General features: G+C 41.7%; 2 protein-coding genes across 3 annotated transcripts; one reads left to right on the top strand and one right to left on the bottom strand.

Moving 5' to 3' along the window:
- Positions 1-1660: 1660 nt before the first annotated feature.
- chaf1a (chromatin assembly factor 1, subunit A (p150)) lies at positions 1661-12823 on the top strand. Of its 2 annotated transcripts, none has more exons than XM_080474295.1 (17): positions 1661-1924; positions 3138-3185; positions 3278-3882; positions 4193-4327; positions 5382-5441; positions 5568-5800; positions 5886-5967; positions 6076-6144; positions 6311-6528; positions 7844-8012; positions 8236-8316; positions 9060-9158; positions 9243-9492; positions 10552-10708; positions 10794-11115; positions 11194-11275; positions 12230-12820. In XM_080474295.1, exons 1-17 carry the CDS (start codon positions 1861-1863, stop codon positions 12325-12327), a joined length of 2772 nt encoding a protein of 923 aa, XP_080330421.1. In that variant the 5' UTR covers positions 1661-1860; the 3' UTR covers positions 12328-12820. The 2 variants fall into 2 exon arrangements, with proteins under 2 accessions (XP_080330421.1, XP_080330422.1); XM_080474296.1 differs by having other exon boundaries at positions 1699-1924; positions 11191-11275; positions 12230-12823.
- Positions 12824-13558: 735 nt separating this feature from the next.
- On the bottom strand, positions 13559-20224 carry ubxn6 (UBX domain protein 6). The gene is made up of 11 exons (XM_080474299.1): positions 19978-20224; positions 19411-19565; positions 18840-18904; positions 18617-18745; positions 18397-18494; positions 18185-18260; positions 18011-18095; positions 17679-17898; positions 16262-16392; positions 16033-16181; positions 13559-15397 (listed from the first exon to the last, which is right to left on the bottom strand). The coding sequence occupies exons 1-11, from the start codon at positions 20058-20060 to the stop codon at positions 15272-15274; spliced, it is 1317 nt and encodes a 438-aa protein (XP_080330425.1). The 5' UTR covers positions 20061-20224; the 3' UTR covers positions 13559-15271.
- Between the last annotated feature and the right edge of the window lie 2227 nt (positions 20225-22451).

The following is a 22451-nucleotide window of genomic DNA, read 5'->3' as shown; positions in this document are numbered from 1 at the left end:
AGGTTTGACTTAAAAGTTTTCCCTTTGGCTTACAGTAAGGGCTGGATCAGGCCACTGGAAGAGCTTTACTACCCTGAGCTTCTTTCCTTTGTCACTCTCCATGTTTCACGATTACATGTCACTTACATTTGTCTCTCTCCTGGAGTCTGTGCATTCTCTCCCCTGTAACCTGTGCTCTCTCTCTCTCTCTCTCTCTCTCTCTCTCTCTCTCTCTCTCTCTCTCTCTCTCTCTCTCTCTCTCAAACTTGTTGCTGGGTTTTTCTCTGTGAAGGTGCCTTGGAATTACTGCATTGTCTTTGGCACTATAAAACTATAATTGAATTGAATGACATTTTGTAAAATTCAAGTCCCAAAGCAAGTAAGTCCCTGGTTTGAGTCCGGGTTGGGCTTTCTGGCTTGTCTGCACATTTGCATGTTCTTTCTGTGCATGTGTATGTTTTCCCCAGGTAATCTAGTTTCCTGACAAAGTCCAAAAACTTACAACTAAAGCTAAATTACCACTCAGAGTGAATGTGTGCATATGTAATTCCCTGTCTGTTTGTGTTTGCCCTGTAATTGATCGGCCACCTGTCCAGTCTGTGCCTGGCCTTCACCCATAGTCAGCTGGGATCGGCTTCAGGGCCCAACAATCCTAAGCTGGATAAAGTAGTGCAGAAAATGGATATTGCAGTTACAAGAAAGTAAGAAAGTAAGTTAAATACAAAAAGTCCCATTTCTATCATCCAAAACCAATTCGCCAAAGCTCCAGTGGCAAATATTACCTGACCAACACAGACGAAAAGGGAAAAGATGATGGTTCCACACTAACAACACTGGGCCAGGAGTACCAGGCATAAACATCAACTAGGAATATTTCTGAATAAATTAATAAATAAATACACTATTATTAAGATATTAAAAACAGAAAAATTCAATCAAGTCCCCAGAGGTTTACCACCCCCACACCTTCCCTGTCTTCCAATCTTATAGTTCTATGGTCTTAAATTCATATTAAAAGATGTGTCCCCAATTGTAGAACCTAATTTATCAGGTCTTAAGGTCAAATTTGGATCGTTTTTAAATAACTCGTAGTACAAGTGTGAAATATATGAATTAATAATTTATACCAGTGCCTCCCTCCACCTCCCCACCCCAATTAAATATTCAGTAGAAGCCCATTCCAGTCCTATACATATCGAATGAAGCAGTACATGTATACTGGTTATATTTATTTACGTTTCTTTATGTAAGTGTTACTACCTCCTTCCTGTAAAAACACTTCGGTAAATCTGACTTTTATAAGTCAAACCCCGCGGCCAATCAAAGAGCCGGAAACAGGAGCCACGGGGGGCGAGCGATACATTTGTTTTTCTACCATTCGCAGTGAGCAGTGTCCCTTACAGTGGCGGTGACTGTTTTAAGGGATGACTATTACATGTTTAAAATCGTTCTGCTCGGTGACTAAAGATCGCAGACCATCAGTTTACCAAGATACGTCTTAAAAACACACAGCATCTTCCATTAAATACTGATGTATATCACTTTTACGTCAGCGAGACCTTAAACGCGCGGCACGCTATGAGAAAACAAACGTACCCCGGGCAGCCGGCTTCCTGGCTGTGGCCAATCAGAGACGGACGATGGAGGAAATAAGAGACTCCCGCCAATTCCGACCGAGGAGCGCGAGGCAGGCAGCGGGGTGAAAGTAGGGGGGCAAGTCGGAGCCACTGGAGGACGTGTCTGCGCTATGGTGGCGTGAATGAAGCCTTCAGTTCATGCAGTTTGGACAGCAGTACAGTAGCCGCTCGTTACAGGAGGATATTGTTCACCGTGCGGTTGAACTTCAGCAGGAATACGTCGCAGTTTGCGGGGTTGGCTATTATGTCTGCGGTCGACAGCGAAGCGATTGACGGGACCTTGGCAGCGTCGACTCCCCGCAGAAAAGGTGAGGACAACGGCTTGTGTAGCGCGCTATATCTGGGTTATTCTTAAGTCAACCTGATAAAAGCCACCCCGAAAACTAGATTTTTGTGTTTGAAATTACCTGAGTAACATCACAGGTTAATCAAGTATCTTGTTACAAATCACTTGTAAACACCAGTTTTTTTTTTTTGTTTGTTTTGTTTTTTAATAAATCTGTATTTGTCAACATGTTACTGCCACTATTTAGACGCAGACCCATGCTACCGGCTCGGCCTGCTGCTGACTTACAATATCAAAGTCCGATATATTTAGTTAACTTGCTTCCTTCACGTGAAGCCGACGCCAGGAAATAAACAACTCCCGTCAAAGTTTTACGTCTTACATCGCTGACAGCCATAAAGATTAACGAAAAGATGCCGCGACGTTAAAAAAAAAAAAAGAATTTGCTCTGATTTTGCAACTTTATTGTGTAAAAGAAGTTTCCTCGTACTTAGCCACCGGTCTGGGGCTAGCAGCTAGTGCTGCTGGATTAGCGCTCGTGCTAGTGGCGTTAGCCTCACAGTCAGTACTAAATAATAAAGCTGTCTCCACCGCTGATCCGTTAGTCAGGATTATTCATACGTGCGCAGGTGCCGCCGCTGTTGTACAACCGCTAAACCAGCCCTGTGCAGTCGTTTAAAAGTTTCTGAGTTGATGGGTCATGGGCGACATTTGAAATGACACCCCCCTGTAAAAGGTGTCTGCACCGCGGACTCCACCGGGCCTGCAGCCCACACTGACCGACCCAGGCACCGGGTTGGCGGGAGAGCAAACTCTTAACACGACCATCAGAAGCGGTGCGACTTTCACTGCAGCACATTTTGACCAGCTCTTCGGTCGGTTTCAAGGACCTGACAGTCTGTGTCTCTGTGTCTGTGTGTGTTGGCTGTCCACTGGCATGAGGTTGTTTAAAGTAGTGGACAGATGTTGAGCTCCTGCATGCGGACTACGAACAATAAAAAGAGGCCGAGTGGCTTTAACGTTTCCACCATCACTGCACTGAAGTGAAGTATTTTAACCTTGTGATCATCATTATGTATTTCTTCACATCATTGACAAACTCCACAGCTGCCGAACCTGTCATTGTATAATATTCAGAGGAGCCAGCTAATTGTTGATGCACTGAGGTTTTCGTTGATAAATCTTTGGCCTACATGGTTGATTTGAAATAATTTTTACACTTTCTCCCCCCCCAGGAATGGCCTGCAAATCAAGCAAAAATGCCAGCAAGAAATTTGTTCAAGGTGAAAACAACAATACAATTGTCAACTATCAAACATGGTTTGCAGTAGAACGGCCTCTTGTGATCCCTTTTTTTTTTTTCTTTCCTCTTCAGCTCGACTCCCATTCAAGCGCCTAAATCCTGAACCTAAAGGCAACCAGCTTGCTAAGCGGCCCTGTGCTCACGCTTGCCCTGAACTTGAAGTTACAGACCTGGACAGCGAGACCTCGCCTTCTACTGTCCGCAGTGGACCCCCGTTGATTAATGGTCGTGGACCCCTTGATAACTTCCTGAGCTGTAGGCAACCTGCATCCTCAAATAAAAGCATTATTATTGATCTTACTGGTGATAACACTTCATCTCCTGTAAAGAGCGCTGTTGCTGTCTCCCCCTGCCTTCCAACAAAAGACAAGCATCCCCACAAGGACAAAAGAGCCAAATCCAGCAGCGTTGATAGCACTCCTGAGACGTCCACTTTAGATTCTTTAGGCAGCGACGTAATTGATGACGAAGTAGAAAAGGTGGATGAAAAAGATTCCACAGCATCTGTCTCGGAGCTCAACACAACACAGGATTTGGCGAGCGAGCCGGAGGAGCAAAGCAAACCCCAAAACGCCTCTAGCCTGAAAACCTTGTCCATGCTGTCAGATACATCACCCCGCTCCATATCTAAACGCTCCCCCAAGATTGATGACCTTTCATGCCCTTCTACACCTGCAGTATGTACATTAGTAATTACCAAGTAATTAAGCCAACCCAGTGCTGTGCATTAACTACCATACAGTAACAGAGCTTACCTGATCGATTTGAGTCAGTAGCCAATTGGAGATTGTGATGCATATATAGTATAACTTAATTTTAACACAAGGTTCTGGATTATAATGATTTAGGTTTTTTTTGATTCAGAAGGATTTACTGGTAACACTGTTTTAGAAATGATAACAAGCACAAATCTTTATCCTTGTGAATTTAAAATATGATTGAAAACATTCTAGTTTGTCATGTTGTGTTTATCGTACACTTTTAAAGGGACACGGGGAGAGGCTCCAGTTGCAGCCGGAGAAGGAACGTCGGGAGGGAAATTCCAAATCTGCAAGCAAGAAAAATAAAGAAGAGGAAATAAAAGAGAACAAGATTGACGATTCTGCCACGTCTACTCCTACAGTATGTACAGCAGCCATTACTAACATTTTCTCTCTTTTTTTTTTTTTTTTTTTAACTTATCCAGGGCTGCACAATATCTGTCCTTTTCTAAGGGATACCTAATTCATTTCACATCGGTCACCAGCTGTGGATTGTGGAATATTTTAAATGATTAATTTCTTCATTCATAAGCTGCATTTTGACTGCTGTGATATCAAATAAACATTTTCTAATTTCACTCATGTCATTGTTGATTTTAACCACTCCCTCATAATAGTTATTGGGTTTTGTCCTTGTTGAATGTTCTGAAATTTTGGAGGCGGGGTCTGCAATTCTAAATCTACGTGAGCAGGAATTTCACCTGCCATATTTTATACACAAAAAGCCACTTTGCAGTGTTGCATCATTTGCGGACTGTCGTCTTAATCTCTTGTCATCGTGGCGGACCTGAGCATTTCTGGCACTATGGAGCCATTTTGCTTTGAGGGCTCATTTATTTTTCAGTGTCGTCTCACTAAAACGGTTTTACATTGGACCTTTTTTTTAAATTACATATCACATATTTATTCCTTCAGCAGTTTTAATGCGCTTTACACTGTTGCATACATTCATCCTAATGGCATCTACGGCCATTGACGCTGACCTTGCATCCTCAACTTTCTGAGCATTTCAGGGTTTACTGTCTTCATGTGGTGGATCAAACCTACAACCCTGTCCTTGGAAGATAAACTGAGCCATAGCATTGCAATGAGGAACACTAGTTGAACTTCCATGTCTAGTTATTGCTGTAGTTGCAACATTGATGTGTGACTTTGGTCTTTGCCGTCGTCTCTGGATTGAAATACGTTTACATTCATTTCTTATCTGGACAAAAACACAAGACCACAGTGGAAACATAGGCAGCAATAGGCACAGGAACCTAAATAAAGATCCCAGGTACCTCTGGTTGAAATTATTATTTGAAACCCCTATTGGCATGGAGTTGTTTTATGGTATTGTAAATATAATTACAATCAGACTGTCTAAATATTATAAGGCTGATGTCATCATTTTTCTTTTGTTCTTTCTTTCACAGGAACCAAGGACTACCCCCAAGAGGCCATCAGATCAAAAAATTAAAAGAAACTTGGTAAAGGTGAGAATTTCCAGCAAACAGTGCGAGTTTAAAAGTTACTGAAACAAAATCTAGATTGCCATGTGTCGTATTTCTCATCCAAATCTGAAAATTAACTCTTTTTTTTTTTTAATGTTGAATTTAAAGGAACAGGAAAGGCTTCAGCTGCAGCAGGAGAAAGAACGGCAGAGGGAAGAGGCCAAGGCTGTAAAAGAGAAAAAGAAAGAAGAGGCGCGCAAACTGAAGGAGGATCGAGAAAAGGAAAAGCGTGACAAAAAAGAAAAAGATGAGCTTGAGAAGAGAGAGAAAAAAGAGAAGGAGGAGAAAGAAAAAGCTGAGAGGTTAAAGGCAAAAGAAGAGCTGCGGAAATCCAAGATAGAGTGAGTAATCTGAGATCGTAACCTGTGCTGTGAGTCGGTGGTGGTTGAGGTTGTGTCTTAATATTTTAACTTTGATTATACTCAGGGCCAAGCTGGAGGAAAAACGCAAGAAGGAGGAAGAGAAGCGCATGAAGGAAGAGGAGAAACGTTTGAAAGAAGAGAAGGATGTAAGTTCACCTCAGTATCTTCGTATAGATCACATACATATTGCTATACACTTGGAAATACACAATTTTATAGAGTAATCTGTTCACTAACATCGATTCTGTTCACAGCGCCTCAAAGCAGAGAAAGCAGAAATTACAAGATTTCTAAAGAAACCCAAAACACAACAGGTTCCAAAGGTTTGTAGAGATTAAACTTTATAACATTTTCTTTTTGGTTAAATTCAATCCCTGTGTTTTTTTTAACTAAATGCTGGATTTAATTTCTGGTCTTGATGAGCAAGAAGCAAAATACAGTTTTAGAATTGATATCATCACTTCAACTTATTTAATGCCTTCGTTTCAGAAACTCGCAGCTGCCTGTGGGAAGTTTGCTCCATTTGAGATAAAGGAAAACATGTCGCTGGCTCCTTTAACTCGGGTTCAGTGTGAGGAATCTGTTCTTGAGGAACTGGACCAATTTTTGTTGGAACCTGCTGATCATCTAGACGGCCTGAAAGAATGGATCGGCAAAAAACCCAGGCGGTCGGGTCCGACCAAACCCAGGCAGACAGAGTCACGCAGGTGAGGCACCTGTTTCTCTTTACGGTTGCTCCATGTTATCGTAGACTTTCACTAAAGTTCAAGTTATTGAAACTAATTTATGACCATTCTGATTAAATTTATAACACCAATAACCAGGAAGGTTGGAGCATTTTGTAAAAAGTACATCCGCTAAATTCAAAGATGTGTACAACCTTTATTTTCTTAAGTCAATGTTTGTTGCGAGGGAGAAATGTTGCCGCATTTGATGTCAGCAGTAACTTTTACAGATGAAGTCAAGATGATGATGATGTGTTTATAACTCAAACGTGGCAGCAAGTCGCTAAGAACAATCTCTGAAGAGAATGGGGAGGGCTTGAGTTTAATAATCCATAGTTGGCTGGGATTGGCAACAGAGGCAGCCTCTGACCCTGCACAGTAGGGATGCACCAATACCAGTACCGGCTATCGGGTCCGATGCACGGAAAAAGATCCCCAATACAACCAGTCGAGTGCTACATGACATGCGTCAACACCGTTGAGAGCAAGAGCAAGGTCCGCGGTTTGGAGTTCTGTAATATTAAGAACAATGACAAACGTAAGACTGTAAATTTTATTCTGCCAAAACATCAACAGGACACTGTTTGTACAACACTAGCAACGTAATTGCCAGTGACATTTGGACCTGCAGAGTTGATCTGATGTCGCTCATTAATTGTCCTACTTGGCATGTAACTCTGAGCCGTGCTACATGCTGAAGACTTTCGGGGCTCACACTCCAGCAATGCAGCATGTTACCCGTGATTAAAGTGTGACTGACACACTCATTAACAGCAAGGAGCGTCATTGTGTGTGTGAATATTGTCAAAGTTCTGTTGTAGGAGCAATAAGTTGAATAAATAACGATAACATTTTATTTTTATTTGCTGTTATTCATAAAATATTAAATTATTTAAAAAAATAATAAATTGTCAATGTAGGACAATATCTGGTATTTTCTTGTATTGTCTTGCCACAAAACACGACTCGCAAAAAGTTATATTTGGGTAAAAATGATGGAAAATGTGAAGGGTTCATGCTACGGTGATGATATATCGTGAAAATGGGCTTTTAAGTAGAAGCATGCAATAGTGATTTCCTCATCTCAAACAATTTATTGAACTCAAAGCCAAAACAGTGATGGGTATATCACAACAAGAAAATCCCATCGTCTCAATCACTTGAATAACCCCTAATGATGCCTCCTCAATGAACTGGAGCATTGTTGGCTTTAAAGATCAAATTAGGCCTGTTGTTCATGCAGAGATGTGACTTTTTGACATTGATTCTTTCTCTTCACTTTCCATTGTTTTTGTAGCGATTGCATAGCCATGGAAGGCCCAAAACCAGATGGTGCACCAGACCGTGAACGCCACGGACCAATGAAGCTGCTTCAATTCCATAAGAACCACCGCCCAGCGTACTGGGGCACGTGTAGTAAAAAGAGCGCCCACATCTCACCTCGCTGCCCCTTCAGGCAGGACAAGGTACAACAGTTTTATAAGGGTGAACGTCTTCACCCAAATATATCTAAACGGGAAAATATCCCAATTCTACACAGTTGTTTGATATGGTATACTAATGTTTATGTCTTTAATTTTTTTTTTCACTTAAACGTTTATGCATTAATTCAATATGATCTCGTCATTCAACACAATAGGATGTTTGGCTTTGACACTTGTCGCTTTTGGGTTTTTCTTGCCACCACAGGACTTGCTTGACTATGAGGTCGATAGTGATGATGAATGGGAGGAGGAGGAACCAGGAGAGTCCCTGTCTCACAGTGAAGGGGTGAGTTTCACGCAGAGATGACAATGAAATGTTTTGCAGTTTTGTTTATGGGCCTGAAGACGCACGGTCACTGTGTTCAGCTTAAAGCGCTGCACTCTTATGAAGAGAATGAAAGGGAAAATTATGAATAAAAGCAGAGTGGCATGTATGGGCCAGTTTGGGAGTATACGTCTCAGTGAAAGTTTCACTCTTGTACTTTTTCAACATCACATTTGCTGCCTTCCCTCCACATCAAATTACAGATGAGTCGGCATGAAAAGCAGTGAAAACCCGTCCACACTGAATCCAACCTTGTTTTCCCTCTAAGATTCTTCGTTTGTTTGATCCATGGTTTTCTGGAAATGTGGTTGTGACATTTTCGATTGTTATATTTAACGTTGCATAACATTCTTTTAAGTGGTGGATTTCACAACTCGATTTTCAAAATACAGTCCCATATAGTGCGATTCAGCTTGTTCTCAGTCTTGGACCTTAAACCTGGTGGTGGGGTGGGGAAGTTTACGTGCACACACAAGAGTGAACAGGAAGTAAAACTGTACTCGCTTCATCATTTGTAATGGCGCAGCATCTTAAATTTGGAGGTCGAACTATAATGACATGAAAAGTATTGAGACAACATGAAGTCCTCAAGGAGAATCTTGAACTTGGAGGAGCAACAGTGTGAAGACAGTCGGGCTCAGCCACACAGCAAAAAGTAAACGAGGAAGATAAATGAGCGGGAAAAAAACCTGTTTTGCTTTCAGGAAGATGAAGAGGAAGGAGGCGAAGATGATGACGATGACGATGGCTTCTTTGTTCCTCATGGCTACCTCTCAGAAGATGAGGGAGCGCCTGAGGAAGAGGTATGTAGACGGTTCCATTACTGCCTGTCCTCTGTAGGGTGCCAACATGCGGTTCAGTGTGTTAAAGTGTTTACAACCTGCTAGGAGGGCGGCGACCTGGAAAAGCAGAAACTGCGACAGACGCTGAAAGCGAGGGAGTGGGACGAGCTGATGTCCAACAAGAAGAAGATGAAGGTGCTGGAGCCGGTGGTGAGGGGCTGCATTTGGGAGGGTGACGGGTCGAGTTTGGAACCGTTTCAGCCCTATGCTATGTGCCTGGTAGAGCCTTTACCCAAGGCCGACACCAGTCCAAGCCCAGAGGAGCTGTCCGAAAAGACTCAGAAAGAAACCCAGTGTAAGTGTGAATACGTCTCCTGAAAATACTTCTTCTTCATGTTGAGCATTTAAACTGTATTGTATAGCGTTGTCTTACTAAAGTACAGTACGACAAGAACTTGCAAGTAACAATTGAAGCCAATTAATACACAATTTAGTACAACTCAAAGAAGAGTTTTCCAAATATTGTTCATTATAACTTTGTATTTACATGGATAATTTGATTATACTGAATTTTCATGTGCTCATGTTAACAAATGTGTTCCATTTATTACCACACAGTTTTGTCATATTTTATCTCTTTATTAAAAACAGACATATTTCAAAGTGCTGCTGAAATATTGGGCCTCAAATTGAGTGATTAAACATCAACCAATCTCCTCTTATAGCTGTCCATCAAATCTGCACAAAATCTAGAGAAATTTAATTATTTCTATTTTATAAACTGCTTCAACTCCCCCATCTTGTTAATGTGTCTACTGGGTGGATATCTTTCTTGAGGATGGCATCAAATTGGAATAACGCCCTGTTATTATGTAGTTTATGTTTCTTTATGCGATGTAGTGCTGCGTGCTCTTCCTGAACAATTAGCCTTTTTGTTCAGTAGCATGAAAAAATGGTGGAAAATGAAGGTCATTTTGGTGAATGACCTGTCTGCCATGGTTTATGGAGCTTCCACTACGGTATTGTGGTATCACGATCAACATTACACTGGCTAATAAAGTAATTTCTTCGATCACTTTATTCATCTTAATATCTGCATTCTGTGTTAGACTTTTGAAGTCAGCAGACTAACTAAATTACTATTGTCATAATCAAACAGCAAAATCAGCAAATGCTTCATGAGTGTTTTCTTTGTGGTAAAGTATCTCTACATTTCACTTCTTTCTTTTTACCTTAAATCTCCCACAAAAACTTTCCAGCAGCCCTCTGAAATATTGTTCTGTGGTTTTTGGTTAAAGGAATTGCGGTGCAAACATTTTGGTTCCACAGTTGGAATGAATTACTTGAAATGTGTATGACCAGTACTAAAACGAAGCTCTGGATTTGTTTGTTTGTTTGTTTGTTTATTTTACAGTACTTGGTCAGCTGCTGCCCCTCCTGCATGGTAACATCAACAGCTGTAAATTGATCATCAGTGAGTTTCAGGAGTTTTGCCGCCAGCAGGCCTGCTCCTCGCCGCCACCCTCGGATCTGTCCAGCCCTCCGAGCTCAGCAGAAAACGTTCCCACCAGGTGAAGAAACAAATTTATGTTCAACTTTTAACACCAGTCGAAACATTTTCAAGATGGTAATCATTACCCGTCTTTCCTTGATCAGAATCCTGATCAGACGTCTGATCAAGGACAACGCCGTATACGAGAAGCGCTCCTCCTACAGACGCTGCTGCTGGTACGTGCACGCCGAGGTCCTGGCCCGTTTCGGCCACGAGGCTCTCCCCGTGCCCTGCCAGTGGAGCTACCGCCTCACGGGGGCCCGAGAGGAGTCCCGCGAGGAGCCGCAGGCAGCCACCGGCTCTCAGGGAAACTCCCCCACGACACCACAGACGTCCTCCACCACGCCCTCGTCCACCAGCAAGAGGAAAAGCACCGGCTGCATGTCCATCAAAAAGTTTATGAAGAGGTGTTCTGACACAGAGGAGGTAATCTCAGACTTTCTTTGCACATGGTGTGGAGATGCACAGTTCTTCAACTGACGTTTGACCCCGTCTTGTCAGAAGGTAGGATTGGAGGCCGAGGGTTTTCAAGCCGATACCGAGGAAGACGATGAGGAAGACTGCGTCATTATCTCCGCACAAACTGGTGAGTTATCAAGGGAGGAGAAACACAGTGCTTTATCTTAACTGGTAATGGTTGCATAACTTCCTTCATAAGAATTTAGAAGAGGGACACAACCACAGACAAAATCTGCAAATATTTATTTGATTTGGCATTTCTAACCATTTTAACAGAAATTGTCACAAAGGAATAAAAAAACTGGTTCTGAGTGCAGCACGTGGAAAAGAAATTAGGTGATTATAAGACTTTCAAAACAATCCAGAATATCAAATAAAATATGTAAACACAACCGGATTTAGGAAGCAGATTCCTTTTCATGTACAAATTTAGATTGATGGGATTTTCTGTAGGACTGGACGAAGTTAACAACATGTTAACGTTTGTCTAAAAACAGGTTTAATATTAATTTGACTGCACGTTAAACAGTTTGGGATCAACGTCACGCTGCAGCTTGATGAATGTGAGTGTTTGGGTTCAGGCGGAGGCTGCTGCAGAGCCGAGGCAGCAAATCTGAGTACGATTCTGGACTCTCGTACTGTATTGGCCCAAATATATTACTTGGTAATGTTTTAGAAAATGTAAATCTCGTCTTTCTAAAAATATGATTTGAGCTGAAAACCTTTCTAAGACTAGGGATGGCCTCTCGGTAGAGCGCAAACCTTCGCCAACGCCACGTTTGTTTGCTGAACCGAGTTAGCATCACTAGCATGTTAGCCATTAGCTCATATCAATACCAACTGGCCTGTTAAGATGGCGACGTCACTGTGAAACACTGAGCGGGTACACTTAACACTTAACAATGTGGTGAAAAATTATCGACCTCAAAGTTTTTGTAATTCTGAAAGCAGTCGAGAGGCATGTGTGCAGCAGCTGAAATCCATCAGGGCCATTGTTTACTGACTTTGAGATTTTCAAAGCTCTTGATTGATTGAAGAACCTCGGATCTTCACTTTACTCACGAGTCTGTATGTGTTCCAGGTCCTCCCAGTAATGAAGACCGTCTAATGGAAGTCACCCCCTCCATCTCAGCTGCTCTGCCTTTAGCCAGCTCTGCTACGACTCTTGCCACCGAGTAATCGAACTACACCATCTGTAGTTGCTCTTTCCTGGTTCTGGTTTCCAAACAGCACCTCCATTAGTGCTGGCGTCTTACAGCAGGTAGCTTCTGTACAGTATTAAAAATCAACATTACTACGACCCCAATTCCTTTTTCTTTTTTCTCCCTTGACAAGAGTCGGCAAACAAAGCTCGTTTTTATTGACATCCAAGGAATCATCATTCCATTATTTACATATTTTGAATGCTTGAAATTGAAAGTCTTCTATTTCACATGTATATATTAACAGTTATTGGAGGAGAGATCTGAGAGGCTGAAAGTCTCTGTACATTCACCTGATGGGTCTGTGGGTACTTTTATTCAGCAGGTTCTAATTCTGACAACTCTTTGGACTAGTGGCTAGATCTGTTCTTGTACAGTTAGTCAGCGTCATGGTGGTTTATAAATATGTATTTTCTGTATTTTTTAACAATACTTGAACAGAATTCATTAAACATGAATAGAAGCACTGCACTTATATATTGTGCTCATTGTTCCAACTGCCTTCGGACACTCACTGGTATTTCTCATCAGGAAACTAATGCTGAAGTTCACGGCGCATGCTGCTGACCACGATGGAAACACACTGATAAAAGCCTGCAGCTCAACAGCATTATATCCCCAAATCACCATAAGGCTGAAATCATTCATGTAGGTCTTGATTTGCTTTTGAATTGCTGGTATTTGAAGCCAATTATACCAATAAATTCCTCCCTTTGTCATCGACACTAAAGTAAAATTGTCAGTTTTAGGACAACCTGACACACAGAGCAGCCAAAACATTAATCATACTTTATTAATCTCTTTGGGGGAATTCCTTTTTTCTGCATTAGACCTATTGGTGCTCCGATGCAGCCAAATTCCAGAGGTTAAGGTATGTATAGTAGTGACCTGTTCGCTTGTGTGGCTTGAACCAGCGTGATCTGGAATTCCCACTATCAATGTCTGCTTCTTTAACCACCAGAACGCCTCTGGAATATTGAGAATGTCTCCCCACCCAACTCTGGACGGTCAGGAAAGGACTTGTGAAAGAGATCCTAAACCAATATGAATTGAAACTGGAGGGTCAAGCAGTTCTTTGTGTCGCTGTTGAAGAATGCTAGTGAGTCTTGGATTATTAAGTGAAGTGACAAACATCTAATGACTGCATGATTCTAGTCTAGGTTTAAGAAAAGTGAAGAAAAAAAAACCCACATTTGAAAGTACAGACATATACTTTAGTGTTTATTTACCACGTCACATCGCGATCGCAGTACTCGACATTATCGCATGTTTAACTAATTTCATGCAGCCCGACACACATCCTGCTTATTAACGTCAAAGTTGAGAGACAGTGCAAGCCATTTTTTTTTGTTTGTTTTTCATTACAGGACAAGTTAAAAAGCAACAAAACATTTGGACTGATCACAACTGCTCACTAATCTGTAAAGTTACCAACCTGATGAAAGCCACATGCTTCCACTCCCTGGCCTCACAGGTTCTGGAGACATCACGTTACTTGATAACACCTGGGTACTTTTAGTTTGTGTTTTTCATGTGCAAAGAAAAACATGAACGTTAGTATGTGACACCAACACAACATCTACAATTTGTGTTCAACTCTTCTCGGATGAAATAGAATAAATGAGAGGTAGGTTGTTGTCCTAACCAAACAAAAAAGCAAGAAAATAAAACCATTGGCTTTTACCAATTCACCTGGTTGAGATTCGTATGCAGAACAAACAAAAAAAAACCTTTCAATGGCGTGTTCTGGTGACTAAATGTTTTAATGACTTGAATCACTTTATCCAGACAATATTGAGGGGGAGGTTTTTATCTTCTGGTGTGGCTGAAACGGAAAACGCTTTGACAAACTTGTGAATAAATAAATAAGCCGGCATCAACAAGACAAGCTTCTGGTTTCAACAACAGAAACCCAACTTGTGATCATCTGCAGGCCGGAGCAAGTTGAGAAAAAAATTTCACTGTGAATTAAGCTTCACGCTGAAATTCTTTTGATTGGAGAAGTATGGCCCAGACCATGCTGAATAACTTCATACGTCAGGGCACTCGGTGGCTGAATGATTTTTGTATTAGTTACATTTAAGGTGATCCTTCAAAGTGCTTGAAACCAATACAGGAAACTAGATTTTGGTATTAGACATCAGGTTGTTAACGCTTGTCAAAATCCTTTTACATTTTAAAGTGTCACGGCAGACAGATTAATGTCTTTTGATTATTGAATCAGGCTTGTGCTCATGTGGTAGCAAACACCGAGGAGCGCTGCGGAGCAGACGACACGGACACTCAAAACACAAGCTTATGCATGTTTATAGTAGTGGAGTCAAGTCAGAGCAGACTCTCCCGTCAGTCAGACGACACGCGCCGTTTACCTTTTAACACTGAAACCAGACAGAAAGCACAAAAAGTCTGGTGAAACGCTCAGGAGCTACAGTCGGTGCTGAGATACTCTGGTTTAAAAACAAGTTGTTTTTTGTTTTTTTTACTACCTAGTTTTTTTTTTTCCCAAAGGAAAGAGGAACGTGGCGACACAGTTAAACGAGGTCTTAACGTGCCGTGAAAAGTTTACCTGACTGGTTTAACGATTGGCTCGAGCACGGAGTTCTGCTGCCGCAGAGTTCGGGGCTCGACACAAACAAACAGGCGTAAACTGCGTTGTTATTCCTTCTTGTAAGTAGTGCTTCTTGCACTGCGACTTCCTGCCGAGGCGCGGCGGCATCGCCTCCCACAAAGGGGGGAGACATATGCTCGGCAAAAACAAACGCATCAAGGTGAAGTCGCCCCAGGGCTCTTGAACCTCTGCTACTGGTTAGAATTTGTAAAAAAATTAATCTATCACTAGTTGGGGGGAGCGATTTCACCCCACGCAGTGCAAGGGAGAGAGGGAGGCAGCGGAGGAGCGTTCAGGGACCGAGTCTGTGTGCTCAGCTCAAGGTTTTAATCTTTTCCAGCAGCTCCGGTTTCAGGAGGTTCGGGCTCTTTCCTCCTGCGGCGGCGATGTCGGCCTGCACTGCTGCATCCCAGGAAAACGTGAGCAGAGCTGCAGGGACCTGAAATGACGACACAGCCTCATATTAACAGTAGAATAATACAAAACACAAACAACATGGACGCTTTAACATTGCGACAGAGTGACGCTAAAGTTCTATTCTATTACTCCCTTTCACAAAGGTCATTGCAACTTTAGATTTAGCTTCTTACTGCTGCAATCGGGATTCAAACCCATTTCACCAACACTCAAAGTATGCGTCTTTTAAAGGCGTCTGGCGATCGAGCTCAGGGACTTCATCCATGTTATTGGTAATAAATTCCTTGCGTAAGCAATAATAAAATGTCATCCACTATCTCCTGTGAAACAATGTCCATGGTGTTGGTATTATATAATGCACTATCAATCTTCAGTGTTCTAAAACATCCAGACCTCACAGGTCGACTGGATCAAACACATACAGAAGCTGCTTTTAGTTTTTACAACAAATTCCAAGAAGGCTGCAGGATGGCTTCAGCACTGGGCCTGGTCAAAGCAGAACTGCAGAGCTTTCCATTAAAGAATTTACTAATTTTATGCTCTTATTCTTTTTTTTAAATTGATAAAATATTGCAAAACTAACGCAGCAACAACGACCATGGTTAAAAATTCTGATGCCTTCAGTGACCGATCAGAAGGTTTTTGGTTAAAGCTCACCAAGTTGCACTCGGCGAGAGCGACCTCCTCGGACTCTTGGAGTTTTTGACCCCCTGGAGCGATGAGGTCAAACGGCTGCCAGCCGTCGACCAACGACTCTCGCATGAACCCGAACAGCACCGGCAGCCGGTCCCAGGCATAGAAGGTCCCTGGAGGACAAGAGGATGAGCAAAACCGAGCTTTCACATAAAGTACGAGGACGATTTTATTCCAAAAGAGAGAAACTGACCCTGCAGCAGGTTTCCATCAGGCAGTCGCACCCTCAGCAGGGTGTAGTTGTATTTCCTCCTCTCCCTCTGCTCCTCTCGCTCCCTCATGGCTTTAGTACGCAGCATGGCGTTCTTCTCCACCAAATCAATCCTGAGAAACACAAAAGGACAAAATCCTGTTCGGACCACTCACTCATGGACAAACGTTGACATTTATGCCGCATATCCAAGCAGCACAAACACCAGGGGGAATCAACAAACATGTTTACAAACATGTTCTCTATCATTAGTGGGTTCACTTTAAAATTTATAATGAAAATACCATTTTACATTAGATATTGCAGAATAACAATGTATGATTGTATCTTTCCTCAAGCAGCACTACTATGAGAAGTAATGAATCAACACCAACATACCGCCCACTGCAGCCTCCTCTACCTCCAACAGATGGTCCCTGTTTCTCTCCAGACTTTACTGAGTAACACAGACAGTTACTACCAATACTTATCCAGGATTAGCTGAATTATTACAATTTGGAATTGATTTTAAATGTGTTTAACGGGTTATAGGTCTCTTTACTTATCAGCACATTCATATACAGCACTGTGTGTTGTATAAGAGCCACTTCAACATCAAGTAATGCAACCAGGAATCCTCGAAGTTATTCAATAGCAGACGACACAAACCCCAAACATGCAGCCGGCGTCATCGTGAACTCTGTTTACTGTAAAGAAGAACGGTGAGTCGTTTTGCCCACAGATATCTCAAAAAGGTTTAATCTGTCTGGAGTTACAGGAAGAGACTGAGGGATTTCTTAAAGCTGAAAAAAAGACCACCGATTCTTTTTCTCAGGTTTTTGAAACAGCGTCCCTGCAGAGCTCTTTAAAAAACCTCTGATGAGAAGGAGAAGATTCCTATATGTTGTTTGAAATACAAAAGTTCACCAGATACTGACGTTCCTTGTTCACTTTGCAATTCTTCTTTGGAAAAGAATAAGATCATTTGCTGAGGTAACGTGAAGCCAAAGGCATTAAACCTATAACAAACAAATGATTTGTGTCACATGATCCCCTGAAGGGGAGCAGTCAAAACAAGCTCCCTCGTGTGTTTTACTCTCTGATGACAGGTTATATAAATGAAGGTATTATTACTGTATTTCAGTAAAGGGCGTACAAATACAAACTGTTGATGATAGTAACCATAAACTAACTATTCCATCACTAATTGTATGATAAGAAAAAGTTTTTTCTGTGCAATCTAATCATAAATCACTCTCATCTGAACTAAAATCTCAGCAAAATTAGGCTTTTATTCCAGTTTTGAGACGGCATACCTCCACCAAATTATGAACCTGTTTTTACTCGGACTTCAGTCGATCCGGTTTGTATACACTTACAGCTTCTACAACTTAGATCACCAATTAAATTGCAATCGTACTTCTGTTGTTGCTCCTTCTTGAGCTCCTCCGCTGTCAAGTTGTAGAACTCAGGCGGCAGCTCGAAGCGTTGGGCGTTGGAAGAGGGTCTGAAAGCTTGAGGTTGCCTGTCCAGCTCAGCTCTGACCGGCTCTGCTCCCTGAAGACGATCCCTCCTCTCCTTCATCAGCTCCAAGGCGTCAGGACTTTGCTCTGGCAGCACCAAGAACTCCTCTTCCTCCTCTGATCTCCATGAAACGTGAGCATAAATGTACAATTGTGAAGAGTTATACATGGAGAAAACAAAAAGCCTGAGTTACAGAAGACCTGTTCAGAGAAATCAGGATTAATTTACCTTGGCCGTCTACAGGAAGCATAACGCTGATGAAGCCCAGAGCCTGCAGGAACTCTCTGCTGCCCTCCACACAATGCACTTTCTCCTGAAACGGACAAGGTTTGAAATGTATCGGTAAATGTCATAAAGTTGTCCTCAAGAAGATAATTTTCTTTACAGAACGTACGGTTGTACCTGGAACACCTTGTTGCTGAGTTTAATCCTTCTGTATTTCTCCTCTGAGGGGTTCTTGCATATATTTTCAACATACCTGTTGACAAAAACAAACATGACAAGAGTTAAATGAAATGCTAATTTAAAACTACTAACCGGAGTAAATAATAGAGAAACCGTTTAGTAGACCAGGAACAGGCCGTTGCCATATAAGCTCTTAAGGAGTGACTTACTTGCTTATGATGTCAACAGCAGCCTTCACTTTGTCCTTGTCTTTGTTAAACGTGTGAACCATCATTACTGACGCCTCCACCGCGTCCTCCTCAAACCGCTATGGGTGAAAAAATTATGTATTAGCAACAACAGTCACACTCAAATCACATTATTGTTGTTGAACGGCACACAAACTGAGGCTCAAGCAGAACTAGAAAAAAAAAATGTCTTTAGACAAACCATAAAAATGGCCTCCTTGATGTGTACGTCCCTCTCACTCTTTGTTAAATTCGCTCCGGTTAACGGACAGATGAAATACACCCCAGACACAGACAGGCAGGAGAGATCTCTCACTGGTACGGAAGAACCCTGGACATAATTTTTTTTATAATTTATCAGTTTTTTCAGAATGAACAAACTGGAAAGCAAACAATGTTAAAAAAGTACCCTTGTGCACCCATACCTCTGCTGAACCTGCCTTTTCTTTTTCAGCCAGTGTCGCGGCCTCTGCCTCCAGCTCTCGTTTGACTTTGGAAAAAGAAACCCATGCAATTTACTCACGAGAGATAGCGCCTCTGCCTCATACATTTCGGCAGATCATAGATGAAAACAATCACTTACAGTAGTAGTCTAAAATACAGAAACCGCTAATGTAATCCCCAAAAAAATCAAGGAAAGACACATGTGGTCCAACAACACATATAGATAGATAGATTGATAGATAGATAGAAAAATCAGTCAAGTCAAAACAACACATTAAGGAAACGAGGCTTGCACTGGTTATATCAATATAATACAATTTGGGACGCAAACCCTAAAAAAAGACATACAAATGGACATAATCAGACCCGGGATCAGCAGAGATGCAAAAACGACTCAAACCAAAAAGAAAGATGACCAACATTATAAAGCAGATGGATACAAAATGTTAGACAAGTATTTGGTAGTGTGTGATATCCTGGTCCACTGGAGGAGGAGGAGGAGGAGGAGGAGGAGGAGGAGGAGGAGGAGGATGGGCTGTCGGGTGGTCTCACCTTGGTTCCTGATAATATCCTGGGAGGTGTACACCTTGGGCCGCGGCTGCTGTTCAATCCTGGCCAGGGCTGCAGCTCCAGCCCTCTGGGCTCCTTCACTGGGAGCATGGCGGTCCTGCTTGGCACCGGAGCTGCTCTGCACCACCGCGGCGTTACTGTTTATTATCAGGAGAGAAACGCGGAGTGATGACACCTCTGTGTTGCAGCCACACACCAAACACCCCCCACGTTTGGGAGCGCAATAAAAACACGTCGGTGAGCCAATAACAGCTCCAGTGTCTGACTTAAACTATTAGCGAAATAAGATTGTTGAGGGATTAGTGAGAGGTGAGTTTACATCGGAGGGACGCCTCCCACAGTTTCCGCTGTTATATAACGCTGTGAAAAAAAAAATGCAGCACTTTGCCCGGTTAGGACAGGGATGAAATGACAAATTTATTCCGATCAGCACCGAGACGAGTTGAAAGCCAATAATCCTTCTCGTCGCTGAGCAGTCGTAACCGTTTACCAGGCAGTTAGCATCGCGGCTAGCTGGACTTCGCGCTGCAGCGGCGAGGGAAACTTTACCTGGATTCCTGGGTCAGTTTCTTCCCAGGGCCCGCGGATTTGAATTTAATGTCCTTTTTGATGTCTTCGAAAAACTTCTTCATGGTCTTTAGCCGTGTTGGTGGAAGCCTGGAACCAGAAAACAGGCGAGGAGGACCAGCTCACTGGTCGGAGTGGAGAGGAGGAGGACCAAAACAAGCTGTCACACCAAGCGACTTCCGCCCTGACGCGTGTACGGGCGCCCTCTGCGGCCGATAGCAGAACTGCACTGTTAAAAACAAAAAGACAAAGCAACACCTTTTTTTTTTAAGAATCGGTTAGAGATTGTAGGAGAAATAGTGCGGCATGGAGGAATTCAGAATAATAATCATAAAGATTTGGATCACTAATGTCAACATTCACACAATAATAAATAGACCAATTACAGAAATGATTAGATTTGCATGGTGTCTCGAAAGGCACAGTGCCTCACATCCTCTATATGCCATCGGACTAGCTTCAACTTCACATCAGCACTTACATTACACTCATGTCTTTTAACGGTGTGAATTCCATTGTGGTGAAACATTTGGCCTGTTCAGCACCATTTTTGTTTTCTGATTCACCAAACAACTGAACAACTGCCTCTGATCCAAACCCAACCTCCTCCCAGACAACTCGGATCCACCCTGTGAAAGGTCACATCAGATTCTGTTTAGTTACTTCCCGCTTGACTGTGTGTTTTTCTTTGGCGCTGATCTCAAGTGACTTTGTTATCCACAAAATATAAAAGAAAGCAGGTTTTACACAAATTCTGACTTCTTTAAAATAGCTAGAAGCATTTTTTTTCTCCCGGGAATGTATTGTCATTAACCTCAGAGTCAGTCTATACATGATAACATCTACCTTTTGGTAACAGTGGCCCAAAACAAAGTAAAACAGACAAAAAGTGTTTAATGAAGAAATTTATTTTGTTACAAATACATTTGGTTAAATGAAGATGTGGTTTCTCTCCCTGAGGTGATAACAATTTTATCATCATTTTCAATGTCATTGGTGGTCTTTCTGAAACACCCCCAGTGATAAAAAGGCAAGATAAGCATTTTAAACAGATGATCCTCAGCCCTCGGGATATGGATTACAATTAGAGAAATGAGAGAGGAGTTGTTATTTTTTTAGTATCATAAAATCTGAGACTAACAATAAGGAAATGAAGTTCTCATTTCCTTATTGTGTTTTAGTGCCTTATAATACGGTCACATAAACACATAAACTAGTCATTGACACAGGAAATGGCCTCAGTTGATAAGGAAAGGCGAGTTCCACTAGTCTATCACTGAACACACCCACACCTGTAATTCAAATTCACAATAGCTTGAGAAGCATGATTTTATTTTAAAATCTATATAAGTGTGACACTCCAAAGCCACAAGAAACACAAGAAACAGTGATAAGGAGGGAGATGAAAAACAGAAGAAGGCTCAAGTGGGAAGAGAAGTTCCCCAACTTAAATTTGTCTTATAGCAATGAGAGCACTGCTCCAATACCACCTGAAGTGCTTCATATCCTGCATCGATACTTAAACTTGTAGTCACTTTAAACACTGAAGTGGATCAATTTTGTGAGATTTTCTTTTCTTTGTCCAGCTTCGTGTGTGTTGCACAAATATTTTCATATTTATACTTTTTTTTTTTTTTTGCATTCACTTGTGTTCCAGAACACATTTCCATTGATTTGATTTAGAATTTGCTATATGAAGGATTTTTTTTTTTTTAAAGTGACTTAATTTTTTAATTGATGTGAATTATATAGAACATATATCCGATTTGGCAGTTTAATAAAAAGGGCCATTTCCAAAAGAAAATAGGATTATATTCAACCAATCATTGAACAGTGATTTTCCAAGTGTGTGGCAGGCTTCCCCTCGAAGGCGCCATAGAGCTTTAAGAAAAAAAAAATATATATATATATATATGTGAAAGACACTCTTTCCAGCAAAGAATTATGGGAAAACTATCTTTAACATTTTTTCCCCCAATGTTTGAGAAGGCATTCTGATAAGAATTTCTGAGGTGAAATTTTTTTTAGTTGTTTTATCACGACACAACTTTAATAAAAATGTTATAAATATAAACTAGAATGAGAAATTAAGAGTTTGCGTATCCTGCCTTCGCCCATAGCAAGCTGAGATCAACTCCAGCACCCTGCGACCCAGAAAACCTTTAGTTGGTCCAAAAAACTTGACATGAGACATGAAATGGTATCAGTAGACAAATGAACTGCAGCTATCACTAAGAAAACAAAACAGGTGGTTTAATAAAATGAGGAGTGGTTTCACATCGTTCTTTATTTCTTAAAAAATAAAAATAAAAGATTTTCAAAAGTGCTGGGAAAAGCCATGTCCTTGAAGTTTGACTTCCAGAGGATCTTAAGTTGGATTTACGAGCTGCCTTGAACGCACCACTCAGCCGGTTACACGTTCCTGCCGACGCCGTCGCTGTTGCCACGTCAGTCGT

Source organism: Lipophrys pholis (genome assembly GCF_963383615.2).
Source record: "Lipophrys pholis genome assembly, chromosome: 10".
Classification (NCBI taxonomy): Eukaryota; Metazoa; Chordata; class Actinopteri; order Blenniiformes; family Blenniidae; genus Lipophrys; species Lipophrys pholis.
Note: the sequence above shows the minus strand (reverse complement) of the source record. Positions and strands in the feature narration are given on the sequence as shown.

Coding starts and splice junctions, on each gene's coding strand:
- chaf1a (XM_080474296.1), top strand. CDS start 1,861: ATGTCTGCGGTCGACAGCGAAGCGATTGACGGGACCTTGGCAGCGTCG. Junction 3,883..4,192: donor CATGCCCTTCTACACCTGCA/GTATGTACATTA, acceptor ACACTTTTAAAG/GGACACGGGGAGAGGCTCCA. Junction 8,317..9,059: donor CCCTGTCTCACAGTGAAGGG/GTGAGTTTCACG, acceptor TTTTGCTTTCAG/GAAGATGAAGAGGAAGGAGG.
- ubxn6 (XM_080474299.1), bottom strand. CDS start 20,060: ATGAAGAAGTTTTTCGAAGACATCAAAAAGGACATTAAATTCAAATCC. Junction 18,746..18,839: donor AAAAGGCAGGTTCAGCAGAG/GTATGGGTGCAC, acceptor AATTATGTCCAG/GGTTCTTCCGTACCAGTGAG. Junction 18,096..18,184: donor TCAGCAACAAGGTGTTCCAG/GTACAACCGTAC, acceptor TGTCCGTTTCAG/GAGAAAGTGCATTGTGTGGA.